This window comes from Passer domesticus, chromosome 31 (genome assembly GCF_036417665.1).
Source record: "Passer domesticus isolate bPasDom1 chromosome 31, bPasDom1.hap1, whole genome shotgun sequence".
In the NCBI taxonomy this organism is placed as follows: domain Eukaryota; kingdom Metazoa; phylum Chordata; class Aves; order Passeriformes; family Passeridae; genus Passer; species Passer domesticus.
In genome coordinates, this window is record NC_087504.1 from 1124761 (window position 1) to 1140907 (window position 16147).

Consider the following 16147-nt stretch of genomic DNA (forward strand, 5'->3'; position numbering starts at 1 on the left):
CCCAGCTCTGCCCTGCCCTGGGAACCCCAATCCCCCCAGAGCCTCTATCCCAGCCCAGCAGTGTCTGCCAGTCCCTGGCACAGCACAGGCAATGCTCCACAGCCACCTCTGGAGCCCCCAGCCCAGCCTCTGAGTGACAAAATGACCCCAGGTGCCACCTGGGGAAAGGGTCCAGGAAGGCCAAGGGGTATGGAAGGCTGACCACAAGGCAAGCACACATCTTGACTCTACCTCCTCCTGGAATTTGCATCTGAACTCTGCTGGAGTCCAGGAGTTGGTAGCTGTGTGTGTGTTTCTTTAAATCTTTTTTTGTCTTTCTCTCTCTCTGTGTCTACTTCTAATTCCCTCCTCTTGCAAATTTTGAGTAACTTAAAATTGAACAGGCTTAGAGTTTGTGAAGTTGAATGGGCCAAGGTAATGCTTTGAGAAGTGTTTTTTCCCATTCCCATCCGCTCCATTTTCCAGCTGGAGCCGCTGGTGCCTCTGAGTTCTGCTGCCCCAGCTCCAGGGATGCTCTCCTTGTCTGCCCATTCCCCCACGGTCTCTGGGCAGGGATGGCCTCAGTGAGGGCTGCTGACATCCTCAGCAACTTGGAGGCTTCTGCTGGATTTTACTGCTCCAGAGGCTTGTTCAGCCTTCAGCTCTTCAGTGCAGGAATTCAGTGTCCCAGGGCTCATTGACATTCAGAACACCTTAACAATCCAAGCCTCCAGGAATAATTTGATTTCAGTTTCCAAATATTTTGTGGTTGATTAGAAAGATTTCAGAAGCCTATTCAAAGTGAATACACTATATTGAAAAAGACAGTGAGAAAAGATTTGTTTAGTCCTACAATATTTTTTTTTTACTGGTAATTCCTAGATATGTGCAATCTCCAATTGATATTGTGTGCAAGTACCTCTTCATGCAGCTTGAACAGACATGAAAATCAAGACCCTCCATGGCTGACAATCAATCAGACTCTGTCCCTACCCAAGACAAAGAGGGATGTTTATTGATTGTCAGCCAACAAAGCCAAGGGAAGGCACAGCTCCATCAAATGCAAAAGTAATTCTTCTCCCTGGCTCTGCCCTGGCCCTGATCCCCACAGCCAGTCCTGTTTCATCCCTCCTTTCCCAGAGACTTTCTGGGACAAGGGAGCTCAGCTCTGACTATGGAGGGAGGTCCAAGTGCAGCCACTGGAGTGGGAACCACAACTCATCAGGTTTGTGTCCTGTGAGGGACCAGGAACTGGTGAAACTCAGAGGCACAGAAAGGGTTTCTCTTCATGGACGACATAAAAGTTGTGAACATGATAAAATTTAATAAACATAAAAACCCTTCCCTCAGCTCCTTGTGACATCCCAGTGACATCTGACATGTCCACCATCCACAAGAGATTGCCATACAGGAAGGATTTTAGACAAAGACATAAGAAGAGGTGATATAAAAGATAAAACTACAAGTAAGATGCTGACTAAGATGTTGTTGAAACTTCTGAAAGTGGGGCAACTCCGTGAAGCTCAAAGCATGAAGCCACTAAAGGCAGACTAATTGGAATGACCAGACACCAGCTGCAGGAGGAAATCTGGGAGCAACAGGAAGGACATAGATCCAGAAGCTATAAATGAAAGAGATCTCCTTAGACATGGCCATTTAACCAGGAGAGCTGGAAACACTTGAAGGAAAGGGGGCATTAAATATTAGACTGAATGTTGGTGGTGAAGAGAGAAGAGAAAAACAGTATTTCTTCTCCTGCCATCAGTAGCAAAATCCGTTAAATCCATGAAATTCCTGTTCTTGATGGGAAAACTTGCCATTTCTTAAAAGTACACAAACAACCCAGATAATAAAGATTTGCTTGTATATTATGAAGCTAACAGGTATTTAAACCTGTGCCCCTTTCCAGGCAGACATCAGTTGTGTGCCCATGAACAGGCAGTGCCACTTGTGCCCTGAGGTGCCCAGCTGGGATTGGATCTCTCCAAGAGCACCTGAGGGAGAGCAGAGTACCTTGCAAGCTGCAGGTCCCTGAGAGCCCCACAAGGCTCCTGTCCCATCAACATCTGCTCTGCTCCAGTCTGAAACAGGGCCCAGCATGGTGCCGGGATCATCAGAGAGCTGAGATGTGTGCTGGAATTCAATGCCCTCCCCATGCTGTAGCAGCCCTGCATTTCCCTGCTCCAGCCTTGGTCTCCAGCACAGCCATGGAGGCTCTTTGGGCTCCTGATTGTTCCTGCAGCCCCCAAGGGCAGCTGAGCTCTGCCTGTGGCACAGTCAGCCCTGGCCAGCGCAGGCCATGCTCAGCAATTGCTTGTGTGTGCCTGGCCTTGCTGTCAGCCTCGGCAGCGGCTGCGTGGCCCCTTGGTGGCCCTGTGCTGGCCCAGCCATGGTGGCCCAGCCCCTGTGCAGGCCCAGGCCAGGCCAGGAGCATTGCGGCTGGGAACGGCCCCTGTGCCGTGGTGCCCACAGCAGCCTTGGGGCTCTGTGCCCCATGGCCTCCCTGCTGGGTGAAATAAATGGGCAGGAGATCTTTCTCCTTTTTAATGCCTTTATTAAGAAGAATCAGCTCAGGTGGGGAGAAATCGACGTATCACGCCCACGCCGCCGTTGCTCCCAGGCGTGGCACGGAGGAGGAGGGTGATGCAGCTTTGTCCGCTGGTCTGCAGATAGAGCTCAGGATTCCGTCCTCACAGGAGAGTAGCAGATTCCTAGCTTTTTTTGTCTAACACCCCGGGGCGTCTCTTTAATCAACATCTTTTCAGGTTAGGGTGAGAAGCAAAAAGGATCCAAGCAGGTACGGGACTATGCTCCCATCCTTAGACGTCACTTAGGTCACTTGTTGACTCGTAATTTTAGGGGTTTTCCTGGGAAATACTGTAAAAATTCGGGGCGCAATGCATTTCTCATCTGCATACTGGCTCTGATATCACTGCTATTTTCCTCATACTTGGAGGGTCTGTCCCGTGTCCCTCCCTGGCAAGCGACCAGCATCAGGGGGACAATGGTTACTCACCAGCCATTAACAGGTAATTGAAGAACTTTTCTTTGGCAGAGAAACTAACTTACAACAACTGGTCTGACTTGTTTTTAACTCTGCAACAAAAAAAAAAAAATAGATAGCTTTCTATTCATAACACTGGGCAGCCTCTGCCAGCTCCTGCAGAGCCCCTGGCACCTGTGGGCCTGCACAGACAGCCCTGCCCCGGGCTCTGCCGGCCTCTGGGCCAGCAGAGAGGCCAGCCAGGGCTGGCCATGGCCGGGAACAGGCCCTGAGCCCCGCAGGAGGATGGAGCTGGGCCACAGCCAAACTCAGCCCAGGGCAAAGCTGGGCTCAGCAGCCAGGGCTGCCAAGGGCTGGGCACAGAGGCTGCCACTGACAAATGTCCTGGGCCCCCTCCCTGCTCTGCCCATGCCCCCAAGGGCACAGAGCAGCCTCCTCTCTGGGGCACTTGCCTGTTTTCAATGCCTTGCACAGGCGCTGGCCCTGCCCCACAAGGCCTGGCCTGAGTCCTGCCCCTGCACGCTCAGCCAGGCTGAGATGGACACTGATGGTTTCTGGGGCAGGCTCTCTGAGCCCAGCCCAGCTCCCTGCAAGCTCTGCCAGCTGCCCTGAGCTCTGGGCAGCACCAAGGGCCTCTCCCCAGCCCAGCCCAGCCGGCTCTGGCCCCACAGCTCTGCTCAGGCCAGGCGGCTCTGGCCACTGGCCCCACGGCCTCAGCCCCTGCCAAGGGCACAGCAGCAGCTGCAGCTCACACAGGACTCTGCCCCAGCCATGGGGGAAGGTGCTGGGCCAAGGCCAAAGGAGGCTCCCTGGCTGCCCTGCTCCCCTCTGGCTCAGGTGCTGAGAGCTCTGCAGCCCCTGCTGCCATCCCATGTGCCCAGGGCAGCACAAAAGCCCCGGCCTTGGGGCCCTCAAGAGCTGCTCTTGCTCCAGGCCCAGCCCTCCAGCTGTGGGGCAGCCACAAAGCTGTGCCCATTTCTGTTCATTCTGCTAACATGAGGATGGATCTTCAGCCAGTTGGAATTCTAGTATTCCAGAGGTCTCTTCTTTCTTGAATGCTTCAGTTCATGAATTCATTGGGAAAAGCTCATAAACATTTGTTCAAAATGCTTAAAGAAAAAAAAAGCCATTTGGAATAAGAGAAGTTTTCAAGTTTTCTGTGGTTAATTAGACAGGTTTCAGAAGTGTATTCAAAATGAATATACTATGTTGAAAACAATGTAGAGAGAACAGTTTGTTCTGTTTAGTTTAGTTTTCCTGTTTATAGATTGATATCAGCAATGTCAAATTGATATTGACCCCCAGCACCTTCTAATGCAGACTGAATAGGTATGAAAATCAAGACCCTTCACGGCTGAGAGTCAATCAGACTGTGTCTCCCACCCCCTCTCCACCATTTCCCTCATCCAAGCCCTGGCACTCCTGTGGATCAGGAATGGTGTGGCCAGCAGGAGCAGAGCAGTGATTCTTCCCCTGTGCTGGGCACTGGTTGGGCAGCACCTCGAGTACTGTGTCCAGTTCTGGGCCCCCCAGTTTAAGAAGGACATGTAGGGGCTGGAGCGTGTCCAGAGAAGGGCAACAAGGCTGGTGAAGGGTCTGGAGCACAAGTCCTGTGAGGAGTGGCTGACGGAGCTGGAGTTGTTTATCCTGGAGAAGAGGAGGCCCAGGGGAGACAAGGCAGTGTCAGGGCACAGGTTGGACTTGATGATCTCTGAAGTCTTTTCCAACCTTGCTGATTCTCTGATTCTCTGAAACCACCCTTGCAGCAGTTGCAGGATGAGCCCTGGGCCTCCTCTTCAGAAGCTCCAGCAGCCCAGGTCCCTCAGCTTCTCCTGCCAGCCCCAAAGCCCATCCTGTCAGTCCTGCAGAGCCTCTGCAGCTCCTCCTCATTGCCCAGAACAGGGAGCCCCACAGGCAGACACAGCAGCCCAGATGTGCCCCCCCTGGCCTGGGGTGCCTCTGGCAAGGGAGCAGCACCAGGCACTGCAGGAGCCTGCAGACAATTCCTGCAGCACTTGGAGGATGATCCTGCTCCCCAGGGGATGTTCCCATGGTGCCAAGTCAGGAACTGCAATGGGGAGTGGAACCAGAGTGGAAAGGGCAAACAGGGATGGGTATTTGGAGGAGAAGAACAGGGGTGGGCAATAGGAATATATTTTGACTAGGGATAAGAAAAGAAAGCAAAGGTGAAGCAAAGGAAATGCTTGTGGCAGTTTGGGGTTGGCTGCCAGGCAGCCCTGGCTCTGGGCAACAGCATCTGCAGTGGGACAGGAATCTCCCAGCTAATGGGAACAAACTTTCTGGCTGACTGCAGAGGCCAGGACAAAGCTGAGTGGTTTCCCTGCTGTCCCCCAGCCCTTGCTGGCCCCAGGGGCTGATGGCATTTGTGCTCCCTCAGGTTCATGTCCCCACAGCAGCAGCATGGGGGTGCTCCTGCCTGCTCTGTGCAATGCAAACAGGGGCTCCTGAGCCAGTGCTGCCATGGCTGTGCCTGCAAGGATGCGGCACCTCTGTGAGCTGGGGGAGAGGCCAGGGCTGCAGAGGGGGGATGTTGTTGGCAGCTCCATGAGGATGCTCTGGGACGCTGCCCTGGGCTGTGCAGCACCCTGGGGATGGATCAGCCCCTGCTCTGCTGCTCCTTCCCATCTCCCCCAGGGCCCCTGTAGAACCCCAGCCATGCTGTTTGCCCCCAGCCTGCCTACGGCCAGCCCGGGGCTGCTCACCCTGGGGCTTTTCTGTGCTGAGCATTGGCCTGGCCGTGTTCTTGAGAGAGCCTGGGCAAGGAGCCTGGAGCCCCCAGGCTCTGGCCTGAGGCATCAGCGCTGCCCCAGCAGTGCTCATGGCCTGTCCCTGCTGCAGCCCCGGCACTGCCACCCCCAGGACTGTGCCCGGCCCCGAGAGCACTCAGGCCCTGCAGCAACACCAGGGCCACCAGGGCAGCGGGGCAGGGCCACGGCAGCAGCACTGGCAACACCAAGTGCTGCTGCTGCTGCTGGGCACAGCTGCTGTGCCAGCACTGATCTGCCCCAGCTCTGCACACAGACATTGCTGCTGCAGCTCCAGAGAAGGCAACAAAAGGGCATCTCTGCAGAAAACTCTGCTGGGAGATCTTTTATTTCCTTTAAAACCACAAAGAGCACAGCCCCTCATTGGCAAAGTCTGTGGCCATAGGGAAGGTGGAGAGAAACAAAATGAGAAATGGCACAAACAAGATATTTCTTTGAGGACAAAATTGAAATGTAAAACAGAGAAAAAGGACCTCCAAAATGAAACCAAGAATTATCAAGGAGAAGTTTTATTACAAGTGATTTGCAGAAATTGGCCAGGAGATTAATGTTTCTGAAAGCATCCAGTCATTAGTCTCCACACTGAAGCCTTGAGCTCCTGGTTCCTCAGGCTGTAGATGAGGGGGTTCAGGGCTGGAGGCACCACTGAGTACAGAATTGACAGGGCCAGATCCAGGGATGGGGAGGAGATGGAGGGAGGCTTCAATTGAACAAATATGCCAGTGCTGACAAACAGGGAGACCACAACCAGGTGAGGAAGGCAGGTGGAAAAGGCTTTGTGCCGTCCCTGCTCAGAGGGGATCCTCAGCACGGCCCTGAAGATTTGCACATAGGAGAAAACAATGAACACAAAACAGCCAAATACCAAACAGGCACTAACTGCAATGAGCCCAAGTTCCCTGAGGTTGTTGGAGTGTGAGCAGGAGAGCCTGAGGATCTGTGGCACCTCACAGAAGAACTGGCCCAGGGCATTGCCATGGCAAAGGGGCAGGGAAAATGTATTGGCCGTGTGCATGAGAGCATTGAGAAAGGCACTGGCCCAGGCAGCTGCTGCCATGTGGGCACAAGCTCTGCTGCCCAGGAGGGTCCCGTAGTGCAGGGGTTTGCAGATGGACACGTAGCGGTCGTAGCACATGATGGTCAGGAGTGAATACCCTGCTGTGATAAAGAGCAGAAAGGAAAAGACCTGCGCAACACATCCATTGTATGAGATGCTCCTGGTGTCCCAGAGGGAATTGTGCATGGCTTTGGGGACAGTGGTGCAGATGGAGCCCAGGTCGCTGAGGGCCAGGTTGAGCAGGAAGAAGAACATGGGCGTGTGCAGGTGGTGGCCGCAGGCTACGGCGCTGATGATGAGGCCGTTGCCCAGGAGGGCAGCCAGGGAGATGCCCAGCAAGAGGCAGAAGTGCAGGAGCTGCAGCTGCCGCGTGTCTGCCAATGCCAGCAGGAGGAAGTGGCTGATGGAGCTGCTGTTGGACATTTGCTGGGGCTGCACATGGGGACCTGTTCATGGGTAAAGGACAGTGAAGAGTTAGAGGAGATGCCTGTAACCAAAATTAAAGCCATTTCTCATACCCCCTCCTCTGTAACACACACAGACACTCTTCTGCATTTAAGCGGTCTGAAGTTTTCTTTGTAAGCTCCCCCCATTTCTCTCCTGGTATTCTTGGATATCAGAAACCCCAGCATTTCTGATGACCTCAGGAGAACAGAGCAAGTTCTGTGAGGCAATGTGATGAGTGAAGACACGCTGGGGAGATGGTCTGTCATTCTGACCTGTTCCAAGTTTCTCTGGGCTTTAACCTTTCTCAGGTGGAGGTGATCTCCTTTCCATGCTTCCCCTAAAATGTCACCAGGTACTACAGAGAGCATATGGACGCACCACAGCCCAGCTCCACATTTGTAGTCAAGGACTCACGTTGCTCATTTCACCAACCCAACAGCATTTTAAGTTTCAGAACACATCTGCCTTTCCCCATCAATCTTATAACTCAGAGATGCTCTAGGACAGGTTTGCACCCTGCATTGAAGCTCCCAGCTTGGACTGAAATCTCAGGGACACTTCCAAGTGTCCTTATGATGGCCTTGGATGAAGGGAGATGCAGCTCCTTCCCTGGCTGCACTGACAGAATTGCCCAGAGCCGGGCACTGGGGACAGCATCACCCTGAGCCAGCTGTGCCCCCTCCCAGAGCCCCTAGGCCCGGGCAGCTGCTCCCAGCCCTGTGCTCTGCAGAGGGAACTGGGCCCGGGGCTGCAGAGCTGCCCCACAGCTCTGCTGCAGCTCTGCCTGCACAGGAGGGGCTTCACGCCTTGGAACCCCGGCCCTGAGGGCAGAGGCTTGGCTGGGGGACAGGAGGGAGGGGGCTTGTTCAGAGGGAGGGGCTGCACTGGAGGGGATCCTCTGGACATCTCTAAACTCTCCCTGCCACATTTCTGGGTTTTGTTTTCTCTCATTGCCTGATATTTCCTCTGCTTCCTGCAGATTTTCCTGCTGCAGGTGTTTCCCTGTGCCTGATCTCTCTGTACAAGCACTCTCAGACCCCAAATCTCTGTGCACTCTCCATGGCCCTACAGAACCCTGCCTGTTTGCAGGGCACTGGCTGGGGTCAGGTTCTGTTTGCAGCTTGGAGAAAGGACAGCTCAGATTGAGCCTGATGGGTCCAGCAAAGGTGATGCTGGTGCTGTCCATGGGCAGAATGGCTGAAAGCACATTACGGATCTCCTGTGAACGTTCTGATCACTAAAAGTAACAGTTCAGGTCTCTCAGTCACTTTTCAAAATTCAAAACCAATAATTCAGAATCATCCTTTATAATTTGTCCACCCCATCCCTGCCATTTTCCAATTGTAGGAGACTGCATATAAATTCTTAGGAAATTTCCATCTTTTTAACAAAATCCTTGTCTTACAAATATTCTACGACTGATCAGAACCCCTCAGCATGTCAGAGCTTCATGAGCATTTCACCTCCCCTGCACCAGAAATACTCAGAGAGGTACTCACAGGGTCTGCAGGCATTGGGATGTTCCAGGTTTGGGAGATCACTCTAGGAGCTGCAGCTGCATTGTCCTGCAGCCAGAGGTTCCTGTGCCAAGGGCTGGCAGTGATTCTGCCCCAGGCACTTCTCAGCACCTTCCCAGCCCTGACTGATTGAAGCTCTCTGTGCCTCTGGGCTGTGCCCGGGCTGGCTCCAGGCAGTGCCCCAGCCCTGCTGGGCTGGCAGAAGAGCTGCTCATCAAGAGAAATATGCTTTTGAAGCTCTTCTTGCTTACCAGGAGCTGCCTCTGTGCCAGGAGCCCAGCCCAGCTCAGCAGTACAGACAGAGCACAAGGAATTTAATGACCCTCTGGAGCTTTGTGCTCAGGCCCTGAGCATCAGTCCCTGAGAGGCAGCTGAAGAAACCTCTGCAGAACTCCAAGTCAGAATCCAACTCCAAAGTTTCTTGGACTTTTAATGGGTCCCACTGAGGGACACGACTGAGAAAGTGTCCCCAGGCCCCAGGCAGAGCAGAGAACTGGAGGCACTGATGCCAGGTGGGGACAAAGAGAAGCCAAGTCTTGGTGCCCTGGGGCACAGCAGCAGGGTTGGTGCCAGCAAGGGCTGTGAGGAGACACCTTGTCCTGAGGCCCTGGGGCCTCCTGGCACAGCCCCAGCCAGGCTGGGCACTGTCAGCCCCTTGTCCTGCCCTCAGCATCCCCCCCTAGCCCACATCCCAGTGGCCTCAAGGATCTGCTGGAAGGAGTCCCTGGGGAGCCTTGCTCAGCAATGGCCCTGGGGGCTCCTGAATGCTCCCAGGGAATGCAGGTTTTTCAAAGGACTTTGGGTTTTGCTTTTACCTTGAATTTCTGAGAAGTTTGTGCAATCATGGCCTCCAATTATCTGCTGTAATTAGTCCCCGGAGAGGCTTTGTCAGTAACAACACTCAGTGGGGCTCATTAATGCTTCAAGGTACTTCAGTTATTTTAAGGTACTTGGTGTTTTCTTTTTGATACAGACTCTGTTAGAGGTTTTGCAATCATGGCCCCAGTTATCTGCTTTAATGAGTCCCTTGAGAGCTTTGTACTGACACACAGTGGGACTCATTAATACTTTGAGATACTCAAGGTTTTTAAAGTACTTTGGATTTTCCTTTCCTCAGACTGAGTTTCTGAGAGGTTTTTGTGCCATCCTGGCCTCCAATTCTCTCCTCCAAGGAGTCCCTTGAGAGCCTGTGATGGGAGTGGACCTTTATGGGACCCATTAATGCTTTGAGAAACTTTGGCTGTTTCCTCTGACTTGGACTCCAGGAAAGGTTTGTGCAATCTTCTTTCAGGCCATGATATTCAAGGGCTCATCTCCAAATGCACCATGGGGCTCATTAGGATCAAGGAAGTCCTGACAAACCATGGCTCTGCCTTGATTTTGTGCCTCTGGTCTCATGCAGTTCATCAGGAAGGTTTCTGTAGTGGTTTTGATTCCCCAGTTTGAGATTTCTTGGTGAATGCACCACTTTGTGTGGTGGGTTCAGTGCTGGCTATTTACCAGTGCACTCACCAGAATATTCTTATTCATTTCCTGCTGTGAGATAGGATTAGGGAAAAGGCAATGTAGGCTCAAAACTATAAATGGGTAAAAAGAAAAGTTTATTAATAGTAACTAAAAGAAAGAGTAATAAGAATCAGAACAAAACTTTCAGAACACTTCCTCTCTCCCGAAAACCATTTCTTTCTTACTGACAATGTAAAGAGACAAAACAGAATATTTTCAGTCAGTTTACCAACGCTAGAATTATTTTCTTCAGTTCACTTAAGGAGACGACCCTCTCTTTCATGCTATGGAGACTTTTTCATAAGAAAACAGTTCTCTCACGGCTCTCAATTCCCACAAATAGCAGCTGCCCGGAATATCTGCAGTTGTGAAATATCTTCCATTTTATCACAGTCTTTCTCACTGATGTGTTTATGGGCCTTGTCAGCTTATGGGTATGAGTTTAAAGATGAGCTGTTCAAGAGCAAAGGCTCTCTTCACCTGTTTCTGAAGTCATCTTCATCTCTGAGAACAGAGATCTTCTTTTTCTGTCCCTGAGGGCACAGGGTCTCCTCACTCTTCTCTCTTTGTTCAAAATTCTCATGGGATCAGAGTTTCTTCAACATTTGCTTACTTTAGCATGGAGGCCTTTGCTGAACAAGTCATCTCCCCATACTCTTCAATGTATTATAGGGAAAAAGAGTCTGATGTATCAACTACATCATTCTCCATAGCTTTACAAGATGATTTCAGCCCCAAGATCAAGGCATCTCCTCATAGCTGCCATTGGGGACTCAACTTCCTATTTACTGACTTTAGTGACTTCATGTTGCTCCTCTATGTGCCTGCACTTTGTCCTTTTCTCTCACTCGAGGGAGGATGGAAGCACCGAAAGAGCTAATATCTCACCCAGGGCCCTGCAGATGGTTCCGTGACCCCGGCCGGGCTCGGTCCTTGTGGCCAGAGCTGTTTTACCATGGAGGTTTCTGCAGCGGCTGCGCTGGGGCTGTGTCAGGATGGGCCGCGCTGGGGCAGGGCCAGGATCTCAGCAGCCAGGCCAGAACACAGCAGCAGCACGGCCGGGGCCCATGGCTTCTCCTCCCCCTGCCCGGGGCTTGCGGGTGAACCCCAAGGGTGGCAGAATATTGGCCGAGCCGGCCCGGCCTGGGGCTGCTCCTGGGGCCCGGCGGATCCTGGCTGGGCCCGGGCTGGCGGCGGGGCAGGGCTTGGTAGCGCCCAGGTGTTGGCAACCGCAGCCATGGCCCGGCCCGGCCTCGGCCCCGCGGCCTCCCCTGCCCTGCCCGGCAGCCGATGGGACCTGGGGGGCTCCCTGGGAAGGGGCCCGGCCCCACGGCAGGAGCCGCCCGGCCCGGCCCAGCTGAGACGGGGGCTGGGCCAGCCTTGTTACCTCTTTGCTGGCTAGAAGGGAAAGAGACCCTCCCAGGTTTTCTTGTCTTTAACATGTGTCTTCACAGAGGCGTGTACAGTTTCCTTAGTGGTTTAACAGATTGTCCATTCTCAAACCTAATTACTGATTGGTTTTTTTGTCAGACAGAGAGGAAACTGTTAGCAGTTTCTCCTAGGACATCAGTTCCATAATGCAAAGCCACAACAAGAGCACAGAGCACACGGCTCCTTGGTCCACATGTAGTTCTCATGTGCCCGAAGTGTCAAAATCCCACTTTTGGAGATATCTGTGCCCTCTCCAAGGAGTTTTCAAATGAAAATATGCAGCTCATAGTCTAAAAAAATCACCAGAGGACAGGGCCCGCCTGACCTGTCTTTCCTGGCTACTTTTGTCTGGGAGCAATCCATGGATTTAAAGAATTTGGGAGGCCAAATTCTAATTTTGGCCATGGCCCCTGGACATGAAAGCCAGCTCTTTTCCATAGGAATGAAGGAACAATGCCCCAGTGTTTCAGAGGCACATGAGAGGTGGCCCCCAGGCAGCCAAGGCCAGCCAGAGCCGGTGGGTTTTTTTCTGAGCGATAACCTGTACAGGAAATTTTTTTAGGGAGAGTACCAGTTCTGGCAATGGGCATCTCAAAAGACAGATGGTTCTTTTTTATAGCAAGAAAAGCACAGAGCCCCAGTGCTCCAGGAGCTGATGAGAGGCAGCCCTTGACATCCCAAGATCAGCCAGACCTGCCAGGTGGCCCCTGGGAGGCCAAGCCAGCCAGATCTGCTCCATGTTCCCTCCGTGCCATGGGCCCCCACAGTGTCCCAATGGTCCCTTGCTTCCATGAGGCCCTGAGGTGCCATAATGACCCCTTGGTGACACAAGGCCCTGAAGGGCCCTAATGGTCCCCATGGTTCCATCAGGCCCCACAAATCCATAATGGTCTCTGGGTTCCATGAAGCCCCACTGTGTCACCATGGCCCCTTGGTTCCATGGGCTCCAGTGGTGCCACAAGGATCCCCTTGGTTCCATGAGGTCCCCACAATGTCACAGTGATCTCCATGGGAAGGAAAGAACCCAGCCCCAGGGTTGCAGGGGCAGTCACCAGAGGCCAAGTGTCATAGGTTGACCAGGAAGTGAGTTTTCTTGGGAAGTTTAGCCAAACTAATCAGTGGTCAGATTTTAATATTGACACGTGTTGTAACCTCTGAAGCCATGGACACGCCTCTGAGAACACAGAGGGTTAAAAGCAAAGAACTCCCAGAGGAACTCTCTCTTTTGTTCCGGTCAGTGAAGGGTTCACACCTCCCCTGCCCAGCCACAGTCCGGGTGGGGCTGGGGAAGCCATGCAGCCTGGGCTGAGGGAGGCTGGAAGCCCAGACAAAGAAGGGGGAGAAGGGAGTGGAACCGGGCATGGCCCCTGCAGGAATGGAGAGGTGGAGAAGCACTGAGATGTCCTGGGCAGCCCCCCCCAGAGAGAGAGAGAGCCTGTGCCACCTTGAAATTTGATATCATGTGCTGGCAGCAGGGCCAGCAGAGGAGAAAGAGAAGGGAGGCGGAAGGTGCCCAGCTGTGGGAGTCCTGGGCAGGCTGCTGTGAGATTTCAGCTGTCCTGAGGGCAGCAGAGCCCAAGACTTTAACCCTTCCTTAGATAAAGAAAACTTTGTGAAATGCTAATGCTTGACCTGAAAGAGAAGAGAGACACTCTGGGACTTGAGATGTCAGGAAAAGATGGGGAAGAATCCTAGGTGGGAAGAGATGATGGAGTGGCCTTTGGCTGGACTTTTTCTTCTCTAGCCATAGACTGAACCAATTTTCCTGTAACACAGAGACTGCATTTAGAGAGATGCAATGGCTTGAGCCAAGAGAGTGACCTATTGCAGTGATTGCCAGTGCAGGAGTGAGAGTGACCTGCTGCAGTGACACCATGTGAGGAGTGAGAGTGACCTGCTGCAGTGACACCATGTGAGGAGTGAGAGTGACCTGCTGCAGTGACACCATGTGCAGGAGTGAAGTGAACGGAGAAAGATGAGGAGGGTATGGTGGTGCCCTCTGTCTTCAGGAAAGAAGAAGATCTCTGTTCTCAAGACCCTCGGTCCCAGGGGAGGTGAAAACGGGGGGGACTGTTGTCCCAAAATAAGAAAAACTGTCATTCTTTGGTACTTGGGAAAGCATCATTAAAAGGAACCCTCAAAGCAGTTTTGGTCCCTGGATGTGGGTGAGAGCCTGGAAGGAGGAGGACACAATGGCAGATTTTCTCTGGGCGGTGCAACGTGTGACATGGAAACATAAGGGGTTTCAATGGTGTTTCCTGGGGAAGACTATGGTACAAGAGAGACTCCTCTCTCCCTTGATGAACTGAGAATTGATTATCTGACAGGTGGTAACTTGACTGAGAATCCAAGGTTTTGTCTCACTGTGCTTTGGAAATTGGGGAGGGGGGGAGGAGGAATGTTTTGGAAGGTTTTTGTCTTGAATTTTGTGTGTTTCTTTCATTACAGTTGCAGGTTAATCAAGTTTTTCCCTTTATTTCTAAGCTTGAGCATGCTCTGCTCTGTTTCTGGTCACATCTCACAGCAGCCATTTGAGAAAATTCTATTTTCATGGGTGCACTGGCATTGCTCCAGCGCCAGCCCATGACACAGAGAAAAGCCAGAAGGGCAGGAAAGACACCAGGAATTGGTCACATTTTCTCCTGTCACAGCCGTGACTCAGGGGATAGGATTAAACCTGGAAAGGCTCAGGCACATTACTGACCTCCTGCTGCCTAAGGAAAGAAAGACAAGTAAAGATAATTTGTCCTTTTTTGGGTTGTGCAGTTCAAAAAAGAAACTGAGTGACACAATCTGTCCTAAGGACGTGATTCGTAAAGGTTCTTTTCACTGATCTCAGGGTGCAAAAAACTGACACAACAAGGGGGTTTTGCAGTAAAAATCAAAACAAATGTACCTTTATGAAATGACCACAGCAAAATGCGTTAGTGAGAAGGGGAATAAAGAAAAGGGAAAGAATAAGGAAAAAAAGAGGGGAAGAAAAGAAAGGAGGTGTATAGCTACCAGACGTGGGATCCTTCGAAGTCCAGTTGACAGAGCGTGCCGTCTTCATGTCAGGGGAGATCTCAAGATCCCAAGGGTACCAGTCAGCTCTAACCTCTTTTATAGTCTTTTTAGATTGGGGGGAGGGGACACATTTCAATAGACAATAGTCTATTGAAAAAGAGTACAAAAAGTCCATCAGCAGTCCATCAGCAGTAGGCATGGTACAGAAAGTCCATCAGCAGTAGGCAAGAACCATTGTCTTCTCGGTCCAGTGGTCACTTGCAAACTTGCTTTGGTTACCTGGCCTTCCCCACACACACCTTCCCCCCACCCAGCAATGAAGATTTCAGTCTCAGTCTTCTAGGGAAGAAGAGGGGGCTTTTCCATATCGGGGTCGCATGTCTCAGTCCTTGAGGGGAGAACCTTCTACTCTCTCTGTCATGGTGGTTGATGTACGGTGAATGGAGGGTCTTTTTGTGGTGACCACCGAGAAGGTCATTCTAGAGAGAAAGTCCAGCCAAGTCAGGAGGTTGGAGAAATTCCAGTATCAGAGTTGCTAAGTGATGCAGGCAAAGAAGGGCACAGTGCCCCTTCTCGAGTGCAGTGTTCCATGGGGTGAGCATACACACCCGTAGTTTGGCTTGGTGGACCAGTCAGACCCAGATTTTCAGAACAGGATCTTCTCCTTTCCCCAGTGGTCTCGGCTTTCATGACGATCGAGAGGCAAAGAATGAGGGAAATTTCGGACAGACACTCACACACTCCCATAACCTCTAGGCTAGCAGGCCCTGGTCACGCATTCTCCTCCTGGTATATTTAAATTTTATTTATTTTATTTTTCTTTATTTACCTTTTTAAAAAACATCGAAATAAAATATACACAATTAAAAATATGTCATCAAAATTTCAAGATACAATCAAAACACATTTATTCAAAACTACATTTAAAGATCAGCACATATGTACATCTCTAACTATGAAGACTAATTCATAAATCCTATTCTTGAAACACTCTTCATGCAGGCAGCAGCTTCTTCCTGAGCTTGGAGGAAAGAGAGCTCTTCTGGACGTGAGGGTAAGAGACAATCGGCAGTCAGCACAGAAAACCTGTTGGTAAGAGTGTAGGCAGTCAGATCTGCAAAGTGGAGACACAAAGTATCACAGAGGCCGCAATGCAAACCTAACACAGCCAAAGCACCATATTTCATGGGACATATTTCCTGCCAAGATCTTTTATGGGACATTATTTCCAATAGCTGTACAGGGAAACATGTTCCTGCTGGCAGACACTTGAGGCAGGCCAGGGGGCAAAACCCTGCCCCACTTCCACAGAGCTGCCACAGGAACAGCCTGGCCTCTGGGCTGCCCTGGGACAGCAGGGAGCCCAGAGCCCTGTGCTCTCCAGCAACGGCTCAGCTGCACATGCACCCTCCTG

The 16147-nt window shown here is 51.8% G+C and overlaps 1 protein-coding gene and 1 long non-coding RNA gene across 2 annotated transcripts; one reads left to right on the plus strand and one right to left on the minus strand.

Annotated features, from left to right (window-relative positions):
• Nucleotides 1–385: 385 nt before the first annotated feature.
• On the minus strand, nucleotides 386–7249 carry LOC135288010 (olfactory receptor 14A16-like). The gene is made up of 2 exons (XM_064401288.1): nucleotides 6329–7249; nucleotides 386–430 (listed from the first exon to the last, which is right to left on the minus strand). The coding sequence occupies exons 1-2, from the start codon at nucleotides 7247–7249 to the stop codon at nucleotides 386–388; spliced, it is 966 nt and encodes a 321-aa protein (XP_064257358.1).
• Nucleotides 7250–12600: 5351 nt separating this feature from the next.
• On the plus strand, nucleotides 12601–13872 carry LOC135287873 (uncharacterized). The gene is made up of 2 exons (XR_010351338.1): nucleotides 12601–12960; nucleotides 13504–13872. It is a non-coding gene; the product is annotated as an uncharacterized LOC135287873 (long non-coding RNA).
• The last annotated feature ends 2275 nt before the right edge of the window (nucleotides 13873–16147 follow it).

What these genes read in the sequence shown, in the direction of transcription:
- LOC135288010 (XM_064401288.1), bottom strand. Translation starts at nt 7,249, where the DNA reads ATGTCCAACAGCAGCTCCATCAGCCACTTCCTCCTGCTGGCATTGGCA. An exon ending in GGAGACTAATGACTGGATGC is followed by an intron (nt 431 to 6,328) that starts TTTCAGAAACAT and finishes TGGGAAAAAACA; the next exon opens with CTTCTCAAAGCATTACCTTG.